Here is a 24,881-nt window from a genome sequence, read left to right on the forward strand (position 1 = left end):
CAAACTGAAGCGTATACCGAGAATAGCCACAGCTGGTCAGCAGTACATCGTCGTTGGATTTTACTGTTTTTGTATGTTCGTCTTTACCTCACTTTCAGCTGAAGGCTGGATTGGAATTCGTGAATGAAGATGATGGTTGATGACGACGATTCCAGAATGAAACGATGACAAAAAACGTACTCGGCCAAACAAAAGCGATTGATAACGAAAGGTCATTCGAAGCGGTTTATATTTTTTTGATTGAATTAACAAGGGTTATTGTTGTGTGCGCGTAACGGATATTAAAATTTTCATGTTTTGAAAACACTCGTAGAGTAAATATCATCTGATTTATTTTTATATTATTTCGAAAGTGATTTTTTATGGTTTCTATTTTCGGTACAAATATTTTAAATTATAGTGGTAAGCGTGGTTGCCTCTTACCCCAGTTGGCCTGGGTTCGATCCCAGACGGTCCCGGTGGCATTTTTTGAGACGAGATTTGTCTGATCACGCCTTCCGTCGGACGGGGAAGTAAATGTTGGCCCCGGTCTAACCTAGAGGTTAGGTCGTTAGATCAGTCCAAGTCGTCGCCCTAGGTCCTGTCTCGGTAGAGTTGCTGGTTGGCAATTGGACTCACAGTCCAAAGGTCGTCCGTTCGAATCCCGAGACGGATAGGAGCTTAGGTGTAAAAAGAGGTATGGATTGTCTCACCGCTTCAAGCCTTCGAACACCTAGTTTCGAGTAGGAATCTTGCAATAGAGAACGCCAAGGCAATGCTGTAGAGCGAACAATTTGATTTTGATTTAATTAAATTTTATAGCAAACATTTAATTTGAAACCGGATTAAAAATAGAATTCTGGAATTTCATAAAATACAATAAAACATTTCCAGAGTTTTTTTTTTTTTTAAAAGGTTCTATAAACCAAATTTTATTTTTTTTGCTTTTTAGGTGTTTTTGAATACCCCTGACTCAAGGCGGTTCTAAAAACACCCAAAAAACAAAAAAATGAAAATTTGGTCCATTAAAAAAAAAACTCCAGATTTGTTTTCTTTTCGGGTGTTTTTAAAACCGTATTGAGACAGGGGAACCTATTTAAAACACCCAAAAAGCAACAAATAAATATTTGGTTTATTTAACCTTTTCTAAAAAAAAAAACTCCAGAAGTGAAGTTTTTCATAAAAAAATTGCACCAAATAACAATATGTAATTAACAATTTTAAAGTTTTAAGAACATTAAAAAGCCAAAAATAATACAAAACTCTGAAGTTTAACAGTTTAATTATTGTCAATGTTTTGCTAAATATTTGAGAAATCATGAAAATGAAATAAATGCTTTTTCGCCATCCCTAAAACATTTTTTTAAATCGTAGATGAATTCTGCAAAATTTCATGTAACGCGCGTAACACAATGACGTTACCAGCAAACTGTCAGACACGCAATTTTTTGAAACCCGGCAAATTGTTTGTCAACACCGCGGTTGCTCCAATGCTAAAGTTCCGAAATCCGTAGCTTCCGCGCAATTTATGTGTTAAACCCGGTTCCCAAAATGGACGAAACGTTCTCGCTCAGCCTGAAGGAAGTGAAGCAGGACCTGGTGCTGGGGATTGTGGAGTGCAACAAGCGCGGCCTGGTGCAGAGCGCCAAGTGGCTTTCCGAGCTGAACCATGGCCTGTCGGATGTGGCGGTCAAGACGGGCGCCGGGAAGTCGTTCGAGAATCTGTTTGCTGGGGTCGGGGCGGAGGAGTACGACGATTACGTGCTGGCGAAGAGTTACTTTGATGTGCGCGAGTACGACCGGTGTGCGCACTTTACGCGGAACTGCGCTTCGCCGGTGCCCAAGTTTTTGCACATGTACGCGTCGTACATGTCCAAGGAGAAGAAGCGGTTGGACAATATGAGCGATAATTCGATTGTTAACGGTAATAGTCATGTGAAGGATTTTTCCGATTTGCTGACTACGTTGAGGACGGAACATGGCCAGAGGAAGCTGGATGGGTATTGTTTGTACTTGTACGGGGTAATTTTGAAAAAGTTGGATTTGAATCAGATGGCGGTTCAGATTTTTGTGGAAGCTATTAATGCGGAACCGACCATGTGGGGATCGTGGCTGGAGCTGGCTCCGCTGGTGACGGACAAGGCCATGTTGCAGAATTTGAAGCTACCGAACCACTGGATGAAGCAGATATTCATTGGGTACACGTACATAGAGCTGTTCTTGAACGATGAGGGCATCAAGATATTCGAGAATCTTCAGACGAATGGGTTCGGCAAGTGCATCTTCATTCCGACCCAGCTGGCGATTGCTTTCTCCAACAAACGTGATGTGGACAAGTCGATCGAGATCTTCCAGCATCTGCACGAGATGGACCCGTTCCGGTTGGACAACCTGGACTCGTACTCGAATCTGCTGTTCGTGAAGGACATGAAGACTGAGATGGCCCACCTGGCGCACAAAGCGGTGGACATCAACAAGTACAGCCCGGAGACGTGCTGCGTGGTGGGAAATTACTACAGCATACGAGCCGATCACCACAAGGCGGTGGTCTACTTCCAGCGAGCGCTCAAGTTGAACCCGCGCTATCTGTCCGCGTGGACGCTGATGGGGCACGAGTTCATGGAGATGAAGAACACCAACGCAGCGATCCAGAGCTACCGGCAGGCTGTTGGTAAGGAGGTGGAGCGAGATTTTTTGATTTTTATAACTTATGAAACTTGTGCTTTTTAGAGGTCAACCGGCGGGACTTTCGCGCCTGGTACGGGCTCGGTCAGGCGTACGAAATCCTCAAGATGCCCTTCTACAGCTTGCACTACTACAAGGCGGCCCAGCAGCTGCGTCCGTACGACAGCCGAATGTTGGTGGCGCTTGGAGAAACGTACGAAAAGCTGGAAAAGGCCTCGACGGCGCTCAAGTGTTACCAAAAGGCGTACAACGTGGGTGACATCGAGGGTGTCGCCCTCTACAATCTGGCCCGGTTGTACGAGAAGCAAAATCAAATTGAAAAAGCCATTCCGGCGCTGTTGCGGTTCTGCTCGAACGAAAACGCCATCGCCGACAAGAGCTCGCTGTGCCACGCGTACATGACGCTGGGAAATTTCTACGAAAAGAACGAACAGTTCGACAAGGCGTCCCACTTTGCGTACAAGTGTCTGGACCACGAGGACACGAAGCGGGAAGCGGAAGCCCTGCTGAAGACTATCGCCAACAAGCGGCAGCAAAAGACAGCTGCAGCGGCGTCGTCGTCTTCGGCCGCTGCTGGAACTCCCGGTGCGGATCCGGAGGGAGATTCCGAATCCGGCGAGGGGAAGGGAAAGGCGTCCGACATGGATCTGGAGGAGGTCGAGATGGACGAGAGCAACGTGGGCCGCATGGTTGACATGGTTATGGCCCAGGACGACATGCTGGTGGAGAATGATGAGCCGGAATTTCAGCTGGAACAGGCGGCGGAGTTGGAGAATTCATCGCTGTCGATCATCATGGAGGACGGCTCGGATGCGAATGAGTAATAAATGGGTGCGTGCGTGTCGCGAACGAAGCAAGAACCTCGCTTATTTGATCCGAACTGCCTTCACGAAGTCGGGATATTCGTTAGGAACGCGCTCTTAAAACGGTAAGTAAACGCTGGACATGTTTATTATACTTGGGATGCAAGACAGGGGTAGAAGATGACTGTAGGGTCTCCGTCGTTCAAAATAATGTAAACAATATAAATATATTTACCGGGTAATAATAACCCAAAACAGACTTTTCCTAACTGAAGCGTGTACTTGGTTTTGACAGCGAATGAAAAGAGGCGCGTGTTTATGTTTACGCTGTGGACAGTTAAGAGGGAACGTTTGGCGTGGAAGTGTAGGTGTGATTGGATTGTGCTGGAACCGGTTGGCGGAATCCGGAACAGGATACGACGGAAGCGGACACGAGGTCAGCGGGTGATTGGAAGGTGGATGATCGACAGCGATGGTGCTACGTTCGGAATGTCGTGTCTCAAGGAGTCCTGGTTGCAACTCTACAATGACCAACAAACACACCAAAGCGAGAAGGCAGGAAAGAAAATACTATGGATGAACAAACGTGGACAAACTTGTTTAGAATGGATAAGGTGATATCAAACCTTTGAAAACGTCTATCTTACTTCGTTAAGCGCTTTATTTGAACTTCCTTAGAACATACCGTTGAATAAGGTCGAAATATCATCACTTGTTCTGAGTTCGGCATCGCCTCTCTCGTTGATCTTTTCACCCAGCTTAGCATTTCACCTTCAGTGCGTGCTCTCCGTATTCTCCTCCATCTTCCTCGGAAGACCACATCTTTGGCATGTAGCTATTTGGGACTCCTGCCCGCCGTTCACTGCGGACAACCCGGTATTTACAAATTGGTTCCTTCTCCCGACCTCGCCGGTTCACACCGCAACGGGAAAGCCCCTCATCTGTTCGTCCACCTCCATCCGGAGCGGCAAGTCACCGAACTGTTCGGCTTGCTTCGCCTTGCTGTTCCAAAACAGCATCCACAGCGGATACGAGCCATCGTCTGGGGGCACTTGCTGCGAGGTCGGATTCGTAAAGTAGGGCGCGTAGTACTGTTTGTCGAATTCGGGCTGCTTGAAATGATTGCCATTTGGGGGAGGCACGGGAACCTGTTGCTGGTAGAAGGTCGGCTGAGGCTGCGGTGGGGGAACGTAGTGATGGTGAACCTGGTGGAAGTATGGCGATTGGTTGTTCTGCTGCAGATAAACCGGTCCGTTGAACACGTTGTAGGTGTAAAACTGCTGGAAGACCGGCTGATGCGATCCGTACGGATGTCCGTAGTACGGAGTTTCCATTGCGAGTTGGTTCAGCTGTTGCAGATGCAGCAGATATTGCTGGTAGTGGGTCAACTGGTGGATTGGCGGGCTGCACGTTGGCGGCTTCGGTGCAGGTCGCTTCGCCTCCTTTCGGTGCATCATTTGTTCGATGAGTTCCGGTTTGTTGTACGAGAACTGCGGGAACCACTCGGGCGTTCCCCCGCTGGATACCACCTCGGGCATCCGAGAAATGTCCTGCGGCTTAACGGCCGGATTCCTCAGCTGCTGCGTCCACATCGAGTACAGACGTATGTCTTCTTCGGCATCTCCAACGTACTGGCAGCACCGCTCGCCATGCCGGTGATCACAGTGCGAGCAATACTCGGGAACCGGCGTCGAACAGCGTCCAATCGGGACGTTCTTGTTCTGTCTCAGCAGCATGCTCTCCATGCGTAGATTGTCCTCGGAACCTGCCGGGGTTGGCTGGTCCGTTGAGCCTCGATTGCTGAATCTGTACAACGGTCGCGATCGAGGCATGTTTGGCAGATAGCTCTGGATGTCTTCGTTGTAGCACAAATCGGCTGGGTCGCGGATCTGCGCGCAGTCGGTCATTTTGGACATTTTCAAACAACTAAAAACGATTCACACTTGTTTTCGAACTAGCTCCTCACTGAAGCAAAGTTGACGCCGAACTGATGGCCGGATGGCTGAGGGATTCCTGTTTTTATGTGCCAGGTAAATCTCAGCCAAGGCGATGATTTTTTACCTGCGTTGGAGAACATTTTTGTTCGATGTGTTAATGGCTCGGCCATGTTTACCTAAACATAAGTACGCCTCCAATCGAAGGTGAAAGCAGGACGAAAATACATTTTCCTGCCGATTTGTTGCACGATTTACGCCCAAAGCCAAATAAAGTCGACTTTAAGTCACAAAATCAGTTACAAATATGAGAGATTGCTTTATTGAATCAAAATTATTGGTTTGTTTGCTTTTTCATCGAGCTCGCTGCATCTGAAGATAATTGATTTTTAACGTTTTTCTCACAACTTTTTATAGACTTTACTAAATTTAGCGATATTTAAAAAAACATATAATTCTGTTTAAAATAACGCATTTTAAAGTTGGTTTACATATTTATGCATTGGGTTTTTTTTAATTTGCGTTTCGATTGATCATAAAGCCACAATTTGATTGAATTCTTCTAAACACAATATTACAGACGCGATTTGTTTATTCGAATCCCGAATAAACTTCTTCTTTATTCTTTTTTAAAAAATACTCAAATGTAAAAAATCAGTTTTCAATCATTTTGATTAGCAAACCAGACCTCTATTCTCTAAACAAGAAAAAATGTAATATTTATTAGTAATGAAGTATAATGGAACACATTTTTCAACAATCATTCACTTTATTGTTTCGTAATTATCCTCTGCTTTATGCTCTTGGTGTCATAAAGTGTTCGCAAATATGAATAGCATTTTTAACCATTGCAAATAAAGGCAATTCATAGCACTACGCACTTCCCCGCTGTCATAAAACCTCATCATGCCTTCTTAACTAGTACACAGCAAAACCCGGCCCCTGCTGCGATTTTCGTCACCCTCCGTATCCCTTCCAGCTTCGTTGGTGTCAATCTGCAAAAGCCGAACAAAACATGCATCAATTACGATCATTCCGGAGTTCCTCCTCCCCAAAACGGTTGACAAAACTTACACATTGTCCGTTCCTCCCGTGCCACAGTTACCGTGCTCGTTCCATCCCCACGTGAATAATCCGTCTGTCGCCGCCGCCGTCAGTGCAAGGCCGTGCTGCGAACCCAGGCAGAACTCTGTCACGTTGCTCTCGAGGTCCAACAAAGCCGGTTCATCAACTGGTTCGGCCCCGCAACCGAGCTGGCCGTAGTTGTTTCGTCCCCACAGGTAAACCTGCCCGCCCTTTGTCAAATAGCCCGAATGGGACCAACCCGAATCCAGTTTTACGATCTCTCGTTTGCAAACGTTTAAATCCGCCCCGTTCGCGCTCTGGCCAAATTTATTGTCCCCTATGCAAATTATGGACCCGTTTTCCAAACGCACCACCAAGTGGTTCTCTCCGCTCGCCACGTCCGTAATCTTCTCAGCTAGCTCCAGGTTGTAAAAGTCGACCCCGGCATGTGCAACGGTTTGCATCGTCGTCTCCTTCTGAATCCATTTGGACTTCCCCAGCAGCAATAACTTTCCACACTCCGTAAGAACACACGTATGCCTCAATCCGAAGCAAACCTTTTTCGCTCTGCTTCCCGCTGGCAGCGATAATTTTGTGGGCGTTGGAACGAACTTATCGCCTCCGGCCGGCACTTGCTGCCAAACGTTCGATCCCCATAAATACAAATCTCCGTCGACCGTTAGTCCACCGGAGACATCCCATCCGCACGTGATTTGCTGAAAGTGGAATCTTCCAACTAAGGTAAATCGTCTAACGTCCTCCGTGTGGCCAAGACCAAGTTGACCGCGGTTGTTCCATCCCGTGCCGTACAGATCGCCCTTATCGTCACTAACCAAAGTGTGACCACCGCCGCAGCCTATCGAGAGGACGGTTTCTGCCTCGAACGGCAACGTGTCCACCTGTTGCGGTCGTTCAATCAGCTCCGAGTGGTATCCAAGTCCGAGCTGGCCGTGACTGTTGGCGCCCTGCGGGATTCGAAAATTAAGATTTTTTTCAACGCTAAACTATTTAAATAAATTACCCAGCAAAACATCATCTGTTTGTTGATTTATTCTAGCAACGTAAGGTTTCCACCTTTTAAAGTTACTGATGTATCTCTGATTCTTTGCATACAATTTGATATCCTAGTACCATCTAGTAAACGAAATTTTACAGTTCAAACGAGAAGAACAAACATTACATTTTTTCAAGAATTCCACTGTTTACATCGAGTTGATAAGTTTTTCTATTTTGAATCTGGCCAACATCGGGTTCGGCAACAGATTTTTGTCAGCCAGACACCGTCGGGATACTGGCCTGATTATTTTCATACTGGGATGCGTAACACCTGTAACGCTGAGAATCCACCTCCGCGGATAGATTGTTTGCACGCTGAAATAAATTTAGTTTGAATGAAAATTCATTGAATTTAATTCTAAAGAACCGAATGTTTTGGTTTTTTTTTGTCGAGTTGAAAATCGTGAAAAAAAATCCGGGCTTAATTTTCTAAATTTTTATGCAAAATGAATCATAAAATGCATAATGTTTTTCTCCTAAAGCCCTATGTATAATTTTATGTACAATAGCAAAAAGTACGAATATAAACCATACTGATTATTTTTTTTTAATTTTATGGCAAAAATAAATAAATTGACAAGCCAACATTTTACGATGAATCAACTATGGTCCCCTTGGAACGCACTGTCAAGTAGGTATTCTGTCAAGCATGGCCGCGAAGTAAATTTTTTAAAATTAAACTAAAAATCAATTTTGAATTTGTAAACGGTAGTTCAAAAGGTCATTTCATTCAGAAATATTAGCTTTATCGTTGAGAGCAATAATATCATCAATTTAGGCTTAACTTTAGGACCCAAATTTGCGGATATTATTGTTAACATCGATAAAGCTCATTTTAACGAATACAATGGCCCTTGGCACATCCACAAATGCAATAAAATGTATTTTTAAATCAATTTTGAAAAATTAACATTGCGGCCTTCCTTTACAGAAAACATTTTACTAAATAGCTTTTTTTAAGGGGACCATAGTTGATCGTAAAATTTCGTCTTGTCATTATTATTTTTTTTGCATTGTTATAAAAAAAAACTTTAAAAAAAATGTTTTTAGCGTGTTTTTATGGATGTACATAAAAATTGGTATAGGGCTTGAACCCTATTGGGTTCTAAAGCCCTCTATGTTAATTTTAGCTTTCAGCCACAAAAGGTACGCCAGAGAACACTTCTGGAGTTTTTTTTTTAAGTTCCAATAAACCAAATTTTCAGTTTTTGCTTTTTGGGTGTTTTTTTTAACCCTTACTCAAGGCGGTTTCAAAAACACCCAAAATGCAAAAACTAGAAATTAAGTTTATTGAACCTTTTCAAAAAAAAAAAAAAAAACTCAATATTTCAATGTGCTTCAAGAACTACCAACCAGTGAGGAGTGCCTCCAAATTGGGTCCTAAAATGAAGCTTAGATTGCTGATATTATTGTTTACAGCGATAAAGCTTATTTTTCTGAGTACAATGACCCTTTGTACGACCACAAAGAGTTTAAAATGTTTAAAATCAATTTTGAAAAATTAACCTAGCGGTCCTTCTTGACAGAAAAGCTCCTACTTGACAGCTCGTTCCAAGGGGACCATAGTTGATCCATCGAAAAAATGTTGTCTTGTCAATTTTTGTTTGCGTTGAAATGAAAAAAAGTGATCAGAAATGGTTTTTAATCGTGTTTTTTACCGTTGTACATAAAAATTGACATAGGGCTTTAGTACCCAATTAGCTCCAGAAATGTGCTAAGGGCATCTCCACCGCAGGGACCTAATTGCGTGGCAAAGCTAATTTGGCACCCGCGTCAAGCCCACCGCGGTACTTGTGCGAGAGCTAATTAAGCTTCGAGTTCATCCGTGTTCATCCGAATCTAAAGAAAACTCAGGTTTGCCCCGGGATCTAACGGAAGAAAATCATCTGACGGATGGTTTTTTCAAGCAAAACAATGTAATTGGGTCAATGTGAGTTTGTAAATGTCAGTAAATGTTTACATTAGGAGAGATGCGAGAAGAGATGCTTGATTTTTCGATTTCAATTCTTCGAGTTTGGAGATATTTTCCCTCCTGTGCTGCATTTTTACGCATGAAAAATGACTTTTGGCAATCTGGGGTGTTAGTTAGTTTGTTTATGTCGCGTTGGGGCAGTGTGTGTTTAATTCTAGATATATTTTTCAAAACAACCAATGTCCCATGGGTTTCATATGTACATAGAACCTTTTGAAAAAGTAAGCGAGAATTTGTCTCATTGTCGATCTTCTGCCGGACATTTGTAAAGGTCTTTTGTATTGCGTAAAAAGCAAAATTCAAGCAAAATATTTTGAATTAACCAATGTGGATTTGAAAACAAGCAAGCTATCCTACTCATTCTATATGTAAACTTTCGCTGACGTGAGCAGGATCGACTGTGTGTTTGCAAATCCAAATTTACCCAATGACATTGTTTTGCTTAAATTATAATTAAAAATGGGATTCAATACAGTACAGTCATCCCACATATTCGGAACACCCACAAATTCGGAACACTTTTGTGATAATTTGTCAATAGCATGCCAAATGCAGCTTTTCTGTCAACACTACTATTTTTAGAATCTTTATTTGGACATTTTCTTGCTATTTCACTATTAAAGTAGTACTTTTTGAACAAAAAACTTCACTTCAAGACTATTTTATCCTAAACACTGCCTCCAAATTGCCTGTTCCATGATTGTGAGATGTTATTATGCCTCCCACAATTGTGGAACACCTGAATTTAACTGATATTTTCACAAAAAAAGTTATCAGACCATGGATACCCAAGTAACATTTTTTGTTGCGGATCCTTAAATGCAATTATTTTGTAACACCCAAAATGTGCTATCACAACATAGTTAGAACACGCGTGGTGCCCTAAAAAGCGCACGAAAATGTTGTGTTGGCAACACTCAGCCGCTTGTTTCAACTTTGTTACGACGAAGTTCCAGAAACAATTTGTTTGTCTAAATATGTCGGTAAAGTAGTTTGTTGTGTTGTCATGATGTTGTCGTTTAATTTGCGCGAAACAAAAAATCTTTTTTAAACAAAAAAACTAAAGTGCCCCGGTCGGGATTCTGGACTGGTACCTTCAAATCATCACACCTTGCCTCTACCACTGAGCCACGGATGAATTGATGAAAGGGCAAATGGTTGGGCTGAACTGTATCTAAGGATTTTTGATTTCAATATTTTCTTAGCACAAAAATCGGGCTAAGTCACATGTTGCAACAATGGAACCAACAAGTTTTCAATATGTTTCGATTACAAAACGAAATGGATTGTTGCAAAGTTGTTTTCAATTCGAAACGTTTGCAACATTGCAACGTATTGTTGCTAAAATGTCATTTATATGTTTCTACAGCAAAACAAAACAAAAACTGGACTTAGTCAAATTTATCATGTTGCCAAATGCTACTTGGGTAAAACATCACTAAGCTTGAGTTTCACTAGTTGCGGTGAGTGAAGTTTTTATTTTGTTACTAATATGTACTCCTGGAGAGATCCAAAGTTTGTTTACATCCGTAAGAAAAAAGTGTTCCGAATTTGTGGATTTCAAGGGTCAAAATTTTTCTGCAAAAACTTGATTTAAAAGTTAAAATTTGCATTTGTTCGATTCAGCATTCGGGTTACCTGTTGTCTCTAAATTTGCAAAACAGTTCCAACTGACAAAGTCAAAGTGAAATAAATAGCATTTTCCCGAGATTAAAAATGTTGCATGAGAATATTGGTCGGCTTCAAATAAAAAATTATCCAAACACTATTTATGAAATGTTGATTCTTTTACATTCAAGTCAAACAGTCACTCAAATTTCAAAGCAAGATATTGAAAAGTAAATCAGAAAGGACTAAAAATGATAAAGATAAGGTTTGATTTTTTGATGAATTATTAAAATTATTTTTACATATAACATTTTTTTTACACAAAAACAATCAAGAAAACAATAGTAAAAAAACAAACTTGAAATTACGAGCAGTTGATCCAACATTTTTTGGATTGAATTGAACCCAGATTTAACAATCACACATTTTCAAAAAGCTTTTACTACGTAACGCAAAAAATGATTTTTGGACCCCATCCCTCTCGTAACAAAATTCATAAACAAGTTTTAAAAATTTGGTATGTCCATGAACGTTTTCAAAAAAAAAAATCAAGAGCGTTTTGAAAAATTGTTATTTAAAAAACCGGGGTAATGAAAATTCTAATAAATTTGAAGATATTTTTTAATTCCGTTTCAATAACAATTTGAACTATTTTAAGAGTAAAATTGTTCAAAAAATCTGATAATGCTGTCTGTTTTCCAATTCGAACTCATTTTTATTGAGAAAAACATGACATTTTCAAAGTAATAAAATAATTCTATTTATCTAATTACAGTTTACTGACTTTTCAAAATTTGTCGAAAACTGCTTCATAAGGTACTTTGAACACTGATCTACCAAGGTCAACATGGTTTCATACCATTCCGTTTGAATTTAATTCGTATGTTTAATTTTAAGATAAAATCATAAACCTATCATAGTCACCCCGGCTATCAATGTCATCCAGTTTTATGGTATGTACAACTATTCAAAATATTTTTAAATGAAATGAAAAAAAAAAATAAGAAAAACGTAGGTATTCGGAATTTTTCCTTACTCCTCCACTGAGAGTTAGCAAGATACTAGTTTTCTCTTTGTTTACAATTTTACTTTGGCCCAATAACATTGTTTCGATTGGAATTTATTTGAATTTCAAAACATAATTTAAAAATGTCAACTTATATTAAATGTAGGTAGTTTATTAGTTTTGATAAATAAAATAATACAAAGAAATATTTTTTCCCACAATTTAAATATAAGTCGTTTTGAACGAAACTCCTGATTTCTTTAATATTCACTCAAATTTGATATTCAAATTGAATGCATCTTCACTAGCATCTTCATTTATTTACTGAAACTTAAATTTTATTTCTTTTGGATTTTCTTGTTCAAATGCGCCTTTTTGCAACTATGCCATTTTTGAAGACAAAAACAACAACCAAAACAAATACAAATAATTCAAAAAATCGCTGAAAAAATTGCCACCCGCAGCTCCGGGACTTCTCGAGCACCTATCTTGGCTACTCGACGGATCCCCTATGAACTTTTTCTTCGCTGAATGAACTCGAATGCTAATTTAGCTTTAGCTTTGCTACTCGCGGGGCGAAAGTTGGGGTGCAAACATGTTGGGAGCAAATCGGATGAACTCTTCGAAAATTTTGAAAATGATATTTTATTGATATACGCAATCAATTTGGACATACAATGAAATTAGAAGCATGTTCTATCATGCTAGAATATAGTTTCATTGATTTTGATCAACAAAACGGCTAGAATTTGAAAATGATTAATTTAGATCCCCGCGGTGGGCTTGATTCAGTAGCCAAATTAGCTCTCAGCGAAGCGGAAACGTGCATTAGGTACGGAGCAAAGCTAAAACTGGGAATCCAACCGATAGGTTTGCAACGCAATTTGATCTCTGCGGTGGAGATGCCCTAAAAAGTGCAAAAATAAGTAAAAAAAAAATTCTCTTAAACCATAAAATATTTGCGCAAGCTTCAAAAAGTGTTTTATAAATCTGAACAAAACCTAAAAAATTGCCTTGCATAACCAATTGCAATGAGTTTCCACAAATTTTAGAGTGTAGCGCGTTTTCTTTGCCAATCACAGCAGAATCCATCTTTTCGGGAAACGTCAAACCTGAAAAACCTCCCAATCTGACATTTCCACCCCCAAAAATTAATCGGTTTTCGGCAGTCTCCAAGCAACAAAGCGCATATTTTATTAATCGTTAAAAAGGAGGTGTTGCTAACCATTGTTCCCCCTTTAAAAGCCACTATCGTGACCGTCTTGTTCCGATCAGTACGTCGCGACAATCCCGAGCGTTCGCACGCAGGTTCCTTTGTGTTTACGTGTGACCCTCCAACCAGGCAGACAGCACCATGGCAGAAATGAAGCCCGAGATCGACAGCGAAGCCGAGGCCTACTCGCTTGGCAGCAATGTGGACCCCAAGAACGTCCAGGAGTTGACCATCTACGTAAGAATTTGACTTTGGAAATTTACTGCTTGACGATACTTTGATGAGTGTTATCTCCCAGGTTCAAAATCTGCTGCAGAACGTCCAGGACAAGTTCCAGACCATGTCGGACCAGATCATTTCGCGCATCGACGACATGGGCAACAGGATAGACGACCTGGAGAAGAACATTTCGGATCTGATGCAGCAGGCGGGCGTCGAGGGAGGCGAGAAGTGAGTCCACGCCCCGCGGACCACTCGATAAAACCTCAAGTAACTTAGAATGCTTTTAATTTTACGTTAAGTCTAACACCCCACACGTCATTTAGTGTACAGCCTGTAAACATAAGTTGAAAGGCGATTTCCCCCCTTGGAGAAGCGTTAGAAATTAAGAGACATCCTTAATCGGTATGATTTGGCAGAAGGTTAGGCTTTATCGATAAAATACATAAGTTTTTTTTTCTGTTTTTATTGTAACCACCTAAAAACAAACACACACATATGGATCTACAAACAAGTAAACTGGGACGAACGCGGAAGCCAAAAAGAAAATACAAATTCCAATCTTAGAGCACACAGTAACGTGCAAAGCGTTCAAATCTTAATGTTCCGAACAATTCCATTTATCGATTTAATAACGAACGTCTTCATGGGACTTTGGCGACCGCCGTTACTTGGTGGCTTTGGGAGGGATTCTTCAACATTCTGGAGAAACAAAGAAAGCGTTAAGAGTTGAACTAAAGTCTATTGTATGTTCAATTGTTGTAATCTTTCAGCTTAATAATGGTAAACTTGGGATCAACCTTGGTCGGTTTTGTCTGCTGCTGCTTCTTCTGGGACGGCTTCTCGACGGAATCATCGGTTCCACTGTCGGTCTCGGTGTCGCTGTCGCTATCGTCGGTGGAAGTGTTTGAATCTTCCGATAGGTCACGTTTGGGAGAATCCTTGAATGAATGAAAATTCGTTAGAATTAAGAATAATTCATTGAAATTAAATTAAAAAAAAAATTTAGAGTAATCCCCATCTTACCAGCGAATCCGTCGACCGCCGCAGCGATTTGCCCCGCTTGCCAACGCCGCCACCGCTACTTCCTCCCTTGTGCTTGCTTCCGCTGGCCAATATCTGCAACGGGTCCTTCGGCGGTACACTAGCCTCCTCCTCCTGCTCCTGGGACGAGTTGAGCGAGTTTGAGCTCAAACTCTTGTTGCGTCGGCCTCCGCCGGAGCTGCCGGTGGCCGCAAACATCGAACTTAGCGCGCCCATGGACTGGGACTTGATGCGCTGAAGGAAGTATCGCTCGGAAAGTTCGTCCTGTTGGAGGTATTTTTTGAATTGCTGGAAGATAGGATGAAGTTGTTGGTTAAGGTTGATTGCAGTTGGGTTTTGTAAGTTAGATGAAGTTGAGTTTTTAGTGTTTTACCCTGTTCTGTCTCTTAAGCTCCTTGTGAACTCCCTTGTGGAAGGCATGGTGAGGGGAAGTTTAACATTTTTGTAAGACAAATTTTCGTTACGCAAATTAAGAACTAATCTCTCACCTGATAGTCACGGTTTTCGTCAATGTCGGATATGTCCTGATAGGTGGCGGACAGAACCTCAATGGCGTTGCTGTGAAACTTCAGCTCGATCATGACAAAGTCCATCAGCAGGTTCTTCAAGTCCAGCAGCTTCTGCTTCTCGAACTTGGACACGATTTCCTCCATTTCTTTAAGACTCTTGGTCACCTCCAGGTTGGACTTCATCAGCTCGGCATCCTTGGCCGTCTTCTTGCCCCGGTTGTTCCGCGCTCTGGCCTGGTCCAGCTGCTTGCGCTTGGCCAGTTCCTTGTCCCGCACCACGATGGCATCCTTGACGCTGTCCTTGCAGTGTTTGCACACGATTTCGTACTGGGACAGCTCGGAAACGATCCGGTTCTCCAACCGCTTCACCTCCAGGTCCTGGAAGTCCCCGATCAGCGTGATGGCCTTCGACAGGCTGGACAGCCCGGTGGCGAGCGATTTGTTGTACTTCTCCGAGCCCGAGTAGTCCTGTGTTACGTGGGCCAGCTCGTCGGATTTGTCCCGCAGCCGGGCCAGCTTACGCGTGAACTCGGCAAAAGCTCCGCAAAGCTCGCCAAAGTGCTTCTCTACCGTGCTGATGCGGTCCAGGATAAACTTTGATTGCTCCTCGCACAGCAGCGTGCTGGTGTTGTTGTGTCTTAACATGATTTTAGGAAGATGAACTTGCTTCAAATTTTATGTTTTTGAGACTAAATTTAGGGAGACTTTCTAAAATTTGTCTTTTTAGTCACTTTTGAAACTTGTTTGTGTTCATTTTTTGTTTGGGCACATTTCCTGGCGGCGTTGCTAGGATACGTGAACCGTTGTCACGTGGTCAATAGGGTGACCAATATATTGTGTGATGTGATAGATTCATATAAAAAATTACCGGATCTTGTTAATATGTAGCTACAAAGGATGTTTTTATTTCATGTCACAATATTTTAAACTTTTCACATAAAACATTATTTTTTAAAGTCACACTCAAGAAGTTCTTAAAATCCTGTGTGTCCACTCTGCATCTTGATCTGTTTTGCCAGATAGCAAGCGAAGAAGATTCCAAAGAACTGAAAAAAGGAAAAAAAATCAAATTAACCATCCTCAAATACCACTCAAATAATGCAATCCCACTCCCAACCTGTATCACGGCCAGCACGATTCCGGCCGCTCCTAGGCTGACGGCGTGCGATTTGATGAACGCGCCGAACGAGGTGATGCAGCCGGTTTGGCGCAGCGTTTTCTTGTCCGGCATGTCCGGGCAGGTGACCATTCCGATGGCGCCGGGCGAGCTGGACGCCGCAGCCGCAGCAGTCGAACTGGGGATGATAATGAGTGGGTTTAGTGATTTTCACGCTCAAAAACAGCAATTTACATTTAAGGAACGTAAAAATTGTTAAAATAGCCACTTGAATATTGTGTAATATTTACAGACCTTACCATAATATTGAATTTTTAACCCTTTTTAGTCTTGATTTAAAAACATGAAAATATCGTTTTCAAAAAAATCGGAAAATTTCACGAATGTTTCATATTTTAACCACAGAGTAGGTAATTACTCTGTGTTTTAACATTGTAAATCGGACCATTCGTTGATGAGATATTGACCCTTGCACTGTAACTTGGATTTTGCCCGCAGTTTTTTGTCGCACTTTTGACAACAAGAATTCGAAAAACTAGGCAACCAGTAGTTGTTTGTTTACACTGCCAGTCGCAGTTTCCACCAAACTGGACATTCGCACTTTAAAATTGCGATTGACAGCTGAAAGCACTTTGATCATTTTTTAGGAAATTTAAATTTTCCCAAGGCAGTTTGACAAGTCGCAATAGTGCGATCGATAGCAATAATTTAGTGCGAAGTCCAAGTTATGGCCTATCTACAATCACTTTACTTAGAATAGTTAAGTTGCGTAGAACAGATAAATTGCTTAGAAATAGTACGTAACTTACTGTCGTCATCTACAATCAACTTAGCAAATTTGCTGGGCTGTTATACGATGCTATACAGTTGTTTGTTTACCTTTGATATAGAAACGTCAACTTGCCGTAGGTTTTGAAATTTTCCAAACCATACGTCAAGTCACCAATTTGCTTACTTTATCATTGTGGAAGATCAGATTCCTTTGCATGGATTCAAATTCCTACGCTAAGTACAATTTTCTAAGTAAAGTGATTGTAGATAGGCCATTAGTGGGAATTGCGCAATATCGACGTTACAAAATGGTGGGTTTTGTGGTATTTAGCATAAATCATAGTAAACCATTGTTACACATGATCATTGTTTCACTAAGCAACCACTGATACAGTTGACATTCTGGAGAATGTTACATTGGCGACGAGGATGAAAAACAGAAAATTTCTTGGAAAATAGTGAAAATTTGCAGTGTTTTACAAGATCATAAAAAGAAATTTTACAAGAAACTTTTGATGGTGTTGGAAGACATGGTGTTTGAAAGTACCATTTGCTGTAACCTGCTGAAATTGAAATGAAAAGAGGTGCTTCAATTTATACTTAAAAACAAGAGGTATTGATTTCATGAAACGGCGAGACTCCGGTCTACCGGGGTTGAAACGATCAGTTTGTTTGACCTCAATTGTCGAGACTCCAGTCTGACAAGAAAATCGATGAGACTCCGGTCTGTCGGGACTGGAACGAATCCGTTCGTTCAGTCTATTTTGTCGAGGCTCCGGCCTGGCAAGGAATCGGCAAGACTCCGGTCTGTCGGGATCGAAACGAATCCGTTCGTTTGGTCTATTTTGTCGAGTCTCCGGGCTGGCAAAGGAAATCGGTAGGACTCCGGTCTACCGTGTCGGAACGATCCTGTCGTTCGACCTTATTGGTGAGACTCAGGTCTGCCAAAGTTACGATAGGACTCCGGTCCGTCGGGATTGGAACGACCCTGTCGTTCAATCTAATTTGTCGAGACTGCGATCTGACAAAGGAAATCGGGGGAACTCCATGTTAACCGTGCCAGATCGATCCGTCGATTGGTCATGTTGAGTCGTTAATAAATTAGACGTCGATGGAACTCGATTAAAAATATGGTGTATACAGATCAAAATTGAGTTTAAATGAAGTTTTTCAAATACGGAAAGGAAAATATTGATGTAAAAAGGCAGTAAGATTGAAATGATCGATAAAACATACTAATCTATGGTTCCTTATTGTGTTCAGCATTTTATAGCAAAAAAAAAAAAGAGTATTTCAAAATATTATTTATTTTAGAAGGAAAGAAGAAAGAAACGGGATCAAGCATAGGAAAACATAGATTACAAATGTTTACTCAAGCAACGCAATTGGTAATTTTGAGACAATGTTGTTTAACTGATTATGAATGATATGTAAAAGAGGATAAAAAAAAAAAATGTCCAAGTAGGTATGTAAATTATTTCAAATTAATTTTAAACAAGGAAGAGATGTGGTATTTAGCATAAATCATAGTAAACCATTGTTACACATGATCATTGTTTCACTAAGCAACCACTGATACAGTTGACATTCTGGAGAATGTTACAGGTTTTTTGGGTGAGACTTAAAAAAAAATCAATTTTACTGTTTTTAAACCTTTGCATGGCAATATCTCAGCAACTAAGGGTCGTATCAACAAAGTTCAAAAAAGGAAAAAAATAGAGAATTTTCTCAGCTCTTCAAAAATATTTTTTTCACTAATTTAAATAAATTAATAACTGCTACTATTTTCAAAAAAGTTACCTAAACATGGCTATAACTTGAAAACGGTGCACTTTATCAAAATTTCACTGAAGTGCTTTTTGATTGCAAATTGCATCGAAAAATGAAGTTAAAACATCTTTGCGACCAATATTTCGATTTTTTTTTTAAATCAGTATTGATTCAAAAATTCATAACTCGGTCAAAGATTTTTTGCACAACCTGGAAATTTCTGAAAAGTTGGCATTGGATGTCCCCTAAAACATAAGTTTGATTTTGCGCTGCACTCTGTCATATGAATTCAAATCCGAAATAAGTTTCTCACATATAAAAACCGAACTATGCGGGATTCATCCCTTTTTGTTGAAAAGTACACCATGTACTTCCGAGTGCTGCGCAAAATCAAACTTTTTTCAGTAAAATCGCTGTATCTCGCCAAAAGTTCATTTTAGTTTGAGTTCTACATTGATTATTATGTAAAATTGTCCGGGAAACACGATGGTGATAAAAAAAAACAAATAAAAATATAAGGAATTGGTCAAAACTGAATTTTAATACTTAAAACGTTAAAATATAATATTAGTGGGCATTTAAGGGTTAAAATTTTATTTTTATCGAATTCCTTGGACAATTTTCTATAAAATGCAACCTGTAGAAAGTCTTTTGCTCAAATAGATGCAACGTTATGATTGAAAGAAAAAAATATTTTTTATAAAATCGTCAAAACAGAGGGCGGTGTCAAAAATAGAGGGATGGTAAAATCAGCACCAAACTTGGGATTTCTGTTAACTATCTATAGGTCGAGTCCAAAAGTGTACTAAGTTGACCTGGAATAATATCAATCATAAAAATAGTGTTTTTTGCAAATCAAGTTTTAGTGACAAAACGTTATATAAAAATCACAAATTTTTGCCTTCCTCACTTCACTGAGACAAGGCTATAAAAACACTCGAAAATTGAACTTCTTAAATATACCTTCTAGATATACCTTCACGTATACATATCGACTCAGAATCAAATTCTGAGCAAATGTCTGTGCAAATGTATGTGTGTAGACATGATTTTTTTTTCCACACGATTTTCTCAGAACTGGTCGAACCGATTTTGGCTGGGTCAGCCTTATTCGATTCGTTTTGGGGTCCCATAAGACCCTATTAAAATTTATTCTGTTCAGTAAAGTATTTAAAAAGTTATGCTAAGAAAAAGATTTTTCTATCTACAAAAAAGGGTGATTTTTTGCATAACTTCAAAAGGCTGGGTCTTTTTGTTTACGTGCGAGAGTTGCGCCAGATGCGAAACGCCCGGTTGCCACATTGCTTCAAATGAGAGTCTGCATGTTTTCTGGAAAAGACCAATGTTCTAAAAATCATTTTTAAATTTCATATTAGGTTTTTAGAGAAAAACATTGACCCTTGAAATCCACAAATTCGGAACACTTTTTTCTTACGATGTAAACAAGCTTTTATTTCTCTCCAGGAGTACATATTTTTTACACACTGAAACCAATAAAACTCGTGCTTTGTAATGTTTTATTAATGGTCTGGTAACTTTTTTTGTGTGAAAATATCAGTACACACAAAAAAATATTACTGTAATGACAAAAGTAACTTACTTTTGAATTAAAAAGTTGCCAAAATTTGCTGAAGGGAAAGTTTTTTTCTTGTTTTAAAAATGAAAACTTTTACTGCTACAGTTTTTGAAAATCTCCTTACTAACTGATTTAAAAGTCTTTACTTTTAATACGACTGTATAATTTCTTTCATTTTCACGTTCTCGTGCAACCGTGTACGCCTAAGTTCCAAATGTAAACAAACATTTTGGTGGGTCCGGTGGTGCCTGGTGAGTCCAGAACGCGAATCAAAGCCGACCGCGGCAGCAGCCAGGACTCGGGTGCGGACACCTTCGTAAGCCAAACAGCAGCAGCGAAACGCCGGCGAAGGAGGGTGGTGCTTGTGCGGGACGAGGTCGAGGGTTTGAAAAGGCCATGGCTGCAGCTTCCTGCAGGACCTGCAGCTGTTTCACGACCGGAATGGGTTAGAAGGAAGCTTGGGTGTTTTGTGATTGATTTTGTTTGTTTTTGTAGGATGGGAGCTCCTAGGTAGGAATGTGGATTCGAACCTGTTGTATTCGGTGGTGGTGACCCGGGATTGGTGGTTGAAGGTCGATTCCCGCGAGGACTGGGACGAGATCATCGAGGAGATGGCGCTGCCAACGCGTTGCGTGAACAAGGAGATTGCGTTGAAGAAGAATAACATCCGATTTTTGGACAAGTACGAGAAAGGATCCGACAAAGAGGAGGACGGCAAGAAGCGGCATAATCGGAGGTGGTCAGCGCGGATGTTGCACTCGATGTCGGCGGTTCACAACACCGGTGAGTATTGAGTATGTGTGCAGTGGCTAGCCAACTTCCCTTACTTTTCATCTCTTTTAGCAACTTCCCGCCCACAAACGCTCACATCGCGATGGCGCAGCTTCAGCTGGGGACAGCGAGCATGAAAAATCTGTGTCATTGTGGAAGGAGGATGAAGTGCTCGAAATCAAATTCCGTTCCGAGGGCCTCATCAACCCCATGTTCCGGATGCGCTTCCAGGTTCTAGAACTCCCTGTTCAGGCACTTCACTTCTCAGCCGGGAAACGTCGACCACCCTCCCCGAATCAACAGCCAACTTCTCCAAACGTGTCCTGATGAAGGCCGGCAATGGACCATCCTGTTCGCTACTTTGCTGTCGCGCGTCGAAACGTCCATCCGGAACCGTCCAGCTTGGGGTCTTCGGAAGTTACCGTTGACGTACCGTAATAATCGGTACAGCTTGGACTCAGATGTTAGCCAGAAGCGTTAAATACAATAACATGTTTTTTTTAACTTACTGTTTAAAACTTTTAAAAAATAAATATAAAATAAAGCACATTTTTTCTGAAATTAACACTGTTTTATTAAATGTTGTTTATTCTAGCCATAAAAGGTTTCTTTTCCAATTAAAAGTAAAACACTTTTACCGATACAACGATTTTGTTCCATAAATGCATGGTAGTATCAAAAACTTTTCAACTTTTAAATTAAAAAAATTGAACTTTCTACGAATATTCACCAACGCGAACTTTTAATCTAACGAACGATCTTTTTAAATTGAGAGTATTTTTTCTTTGTGTGTACAATTCAGGTGTTCCACAATTGGAGCCTAACATTTCAAAAGGGCACATAACTTTTGTAAACAATAGTGTATCCCTTTCACTCAAATGACAATTTACGTAAGGTGTGAAAGGGACACACTCTTGCCTAAAAAAGTTATGTGCCCTAATGAAATGGCAAGCACGAATTGTGGGAGGCACAATAACATCCCGTAATCATGGAACAGGCATTTTGGAGGCAGTAAGCTCTGGATAAAATAGTCTTGAAATGAAGTTTTTTTTTCAAATATTACTACTTTTACTAGTGAAATAGTAAGAGAATGTCTAAATAAAGGCCCTAAAAATAGTAGGGTCGGCAGAAATGTTGAATTTAGCATCCTATTGACAAATTACCATAAAAGTGTTCCGAATTTGTGGGTGTTCTGAATATGTGGGATGACTGTAATTAATTATAGATTAAGCTTGATTTTTAACAATCGGAAAACTGAAATATCGAATAAAATCCAAACGTTTTTCGTACACAATGAAAAAAATATAAAACTTTTTCGCGCTTTGAAAATATTTAAAATTTTAATTCAAGTTTTTGACCCTCAGCTATGGACACTACATTAATGAATGTATCTACTGTTTTCATTTTTTCATACGTTATACAATTTATTCTATATAGCTGTATAGTATACGCACTTCGGAAGGAACCGGTCAAGAAAAATTTCAGCTGGTCAGCAGCGGCAGCGAAAGCAATCCAGAGAGGGTGAAGAAAAGCCCCAAGAAATCATTCCCTCTCCTTTGTTCTGCTGTTCGTAAAGCCAATTCTTAACCCCTTTTCTTGGGAGGTGCGTATTGGTCCTATTGCTTGCAAAAGTTTTTTACATGTTTTTTTGAAAGACGGGACAAATTGAATTGAAATTTGCATTGACTTGATTAAATTAGAAATTAAAATGGTTGGAGTTATTACAAATATTTTTAAAGAATTTTTGTCTAGAAAAATTCGTATAAAATTAGTGGTAAAATATGAAGTGCTATCAAACTTGATTTTCGATTTAAAAAAAAACATTGAAATACTGACAACTAGGAATGGGCATTGACTAAAAAAATTAACATCAACATTTACACAATTTTAAAGGATACTTGGTAAAAACATCATGGATATTTTGAAATGCATCGAAAGAATAATAATATTAATCATGTGTGAAAAAAAATGCTGTCCTTAATTTTTTGTAACCAACTTTTTCTTTGCCAGGTGAAACGAAGTTTTTTAAATCATAAGAGAAAGTAAGAAATGCCTATTATTTGAGGTTATGGAAAAGTCGGGAAAAAGTAGGGAATTTGAAAATGAGATTTGAGTGGTCACCCTGAATTTATGCAACAACTAGAAAATTTAGTGTCATTTCAAATATAATGCAGGAAAACCAACGATACTCACATCAACCTGGATCTCATCCCAAATGATCGTAACCTCCTTGTTGGTGGCTCCGCCGTACTGCTTCATTGAACTTTGCATCGTAGACGTTAGCAGATTGTAGGTTTCGTTTCGCAGAACATAGCCACTGATACCGGCCGCCAGTTCCAGAATGAAGATCAGAATCAGCAGGATCGAGAACTGCAAAATCGCTTTGTGGGTTAGTTTCGCTGGTTTGTAGCTTGATCTCAATGGCTTACGGTCAACGTCATGCAGTAGTTCTCCTTGTACGCTCCACAGCATCCGAAGAATGCGATCACAAAGATGAAGCTACCGATCACCACCAGGAACGTGGGTACGCTGAAGAACTGGGGGTCCAGGATTTCCCGGAAGTTGTGGTACGCTCCTTGGACGGTCAGTCCAACGGCCATAATCGTGATGCCGGTGATCTACGGTGAGGATATGTTTGTGTGTGATTTCTCAAGGTACATTGATTGATTGGTGTGCAACACTTACCACGAATAAGAAGTTGAACAGAAATAGGAGATACTTGATGAAATTAGCACTTGTACTGAGCGACATCTTGACGGTTTAGTGAAGGCCTGTGGAAGTAAAGCCAATTAGCAACGTCCAATGTAAAGTCATGCGCAGGTCACTAAAATTTGTGTACACTAGAACAAAGTGTGTGCTATTTTCACGTTTATCACTCAGAGCTTGTGTTGTGCCTGCTTTTCTGCTTTGTCCGATACGGGATCGTAATGATGTTATCTTATCAGTGAATCTAGACTCTAGCACTTTCAACGCGTTTGGGTCATTTCAGATTTGTTTGTTCACTGACGACACACGACAGGGGATTTTTCCAGTTCAACTTTCATCACAAGATTACGTGCATAGTGTTAATCGAAAGTATATAGTTTCAGGGTGAATGAATGGCCAGCTTCTTTAGCTACAGCACACAATCTGTGCAACCTGCCCAGACAAGGTCCACGAGGTCACACGTTCGCGTACGTCGCGGTTTTTTTTCGATACTTAACCGGTTCACGTTTTATGCCGAATCAGTTCTCCGAGCCACGTTTCGTAACTTGCTGCAAGAGTGCCAACAGATATGCTCCAGAGAGAAGAAAATTGGTACAATTTGCTTACGATGTGGCGTTAAGGAGGACCTTGAACTGAATTCAACTCTTTGAACACTTCGCCAACATCTGAATGTATTATGATGAGCTTGCAGACTGTTTGAAAAACATCAAACTATCAACTTCAGCGCAGTGACTGATACTTGCTGTGTAATTATTCCCTTATCACACTTGGTATATTTTACATCAATGCGGGCAAATCGCAACTACTCGTGAATTAGACACAATCCTGCGAACTAAAATACACACACACATAACATTCTAGAACGGAAATGAGGTAATGCAAAAATTTTCACGATCGGCATTTACTTGTTCTCCCGGTGATAAAACGTAACGTGTAGTCTTGTTGCAGGTGTATGCTAGAGGGTGTTGTGTGCTTCCTACCTAAAAACAACAAAACGACAAACGATCCGCTCGAACGGACTGATAAACCGCGACTGGTACTGCGATGCAAGTTTTGGCCGTTCTCTCCCACACAATG

General features: G+C 40.5%; 5 protein-coding genes across 5 annotated transcripts; 2 read left to right on the forward strand and 3 right to left on the reverse strand.

The window, feature by feature from the left end:
- Positions 1 to 1,442: 1,442 nt before the first annotated feature.
- On the forward strand, positions 1,443 to 3,513 carry LOC120412835 (cell division cycle protein 23 homolog). The gene is made up of 2 exons (XM_039573444.2): positions 1,443 to 2,650; positions 2,710 to 3,513. Exons 1-2 carry the CDS (start codon positions 1,531 to 1,533, stop codon positions 3,486 to 3,488), a joined length of 1,899 nt encoding a protein of 632 aa, XP_039429378.1. The 5' UTR covers positions 1,443 to 1,530; the 3' UTR covers positions 3,489 to 3,513.
- A 2,638-nt stretch (positions 3,514 to 6,151) lies between these two features.
- Positions 6,152 to 7,627, reverse strand: LOC120412817 (uncharacterized). Its single transcript, XM_039573421.2, has 3 exons — positions 7,488 to 7,627; positions 6,476 to 7,431; positions 6,152 to 6,396 (listed from the first exon to the last, which is right to left on the reverse strand). The coding sequence occupies exons 1-3, from the start codon at positions 7,500 to 7,502 to the stop codon at positions 6,306 to 6,308; spliced, it is 1,062 nt and encodes a 353-aa protein (XP_039429355.1). The 5' UTR covers positions 7,503 to 7,627; the 3' UTR covers positions 6,152 to 6,305.
- A 5,619-nt stretch (positions 7,628 to 13,246) lies between these two features.
- On the forward strand, positions 13,247 to 14,119 carry LOC120412827 (heat shock factor-binding protein 1). Its single transcript, XM_039573433.2, has 2 exons — positions 13,247 to 13,558; positions 13,620 to 14,119. Exons 1-2 carry the CDS (start codon positions 13,463 to 13,465, stop codon positions 13,773 to 13,775), a joined length of 252 nt encoding a protein of 83 aa, XP_039429367.1. The 5' UTR covers positions 13,247 to 13,462; the 3' UTR covers positions 13,776 to 14,119.
- A 173-nt stretch (positions 14,120 to 14,292) lies between these two features.
- On the reverse strand, positions 14,293 to 15,819 carry LOC120412796 (CBY1-interacting BAR domain-containing protein 1). The gene is made up of 4 exons (XM_052706887.1): positions 15,073 to 15,819; positions 14,958 to 14,990; positions 14,567 to 14,872; positions 14,293 to 14,481 (listed from the first exon to the last, which is right to left on the reverse strand). Exons 1-4 carry the CDS (start codon positions 15,736 to 15,738, stop codon positions 14,293 to 14,295), a joined length of 1,194 nt encoding a protein of 397 aa, XP_052562847.1. The 5' UTR covers positions 15,739 to 15,819.
- A 146-nt stretch (positions 15,820 to 15,965) lies between these two features.
- LOC120412842 (CD63 antigen) lies at positions 15,966 to 24,693 on the reverse strand. Its single transcript, XM_052706888.1, has 7 exons — positions 24,302 to 24,693; positions 23,784 to 23,869; positions 23,528 to 23,716; positions 23,292 to 23,468; positions 20,858 to 20,916; positions 16,211 to 16,388; positions 15,966 to 16,139 (listed from the first exon to the last, which is right to left on the reverse strand). The coding sequence occupies exons 2-7, from the start codon at positions 23,847 to 23,849 to the stop codon at positions 16,068 to 16,070; spliced, it is 741 nt and encodes a 246-aa protein (XP_052562848.1). The 5' UTR covers positions 23,850 to 23,869; positions 24,302 to 24,693; the 3' UTR covers positions 15,966 to 16,067.
- Positions 24,694 to 24,881: the final 188 nt, after the last annotated feature.

The sequence above is a fragment of the Culex pipiens genome, chromosome 2 (genome assembly GCF_016801865.2).
Source record: "Culex pipiens pallens isolate TS chromosome 2, TS_CPP_V2, whole genome shotgun sequence".
Classification (NCBI taxonomy): Eukaryota; Metazoa; Arthropoda; class Insecta; order Diptera; family Culicidae; genus Culex; species Culex pipiens.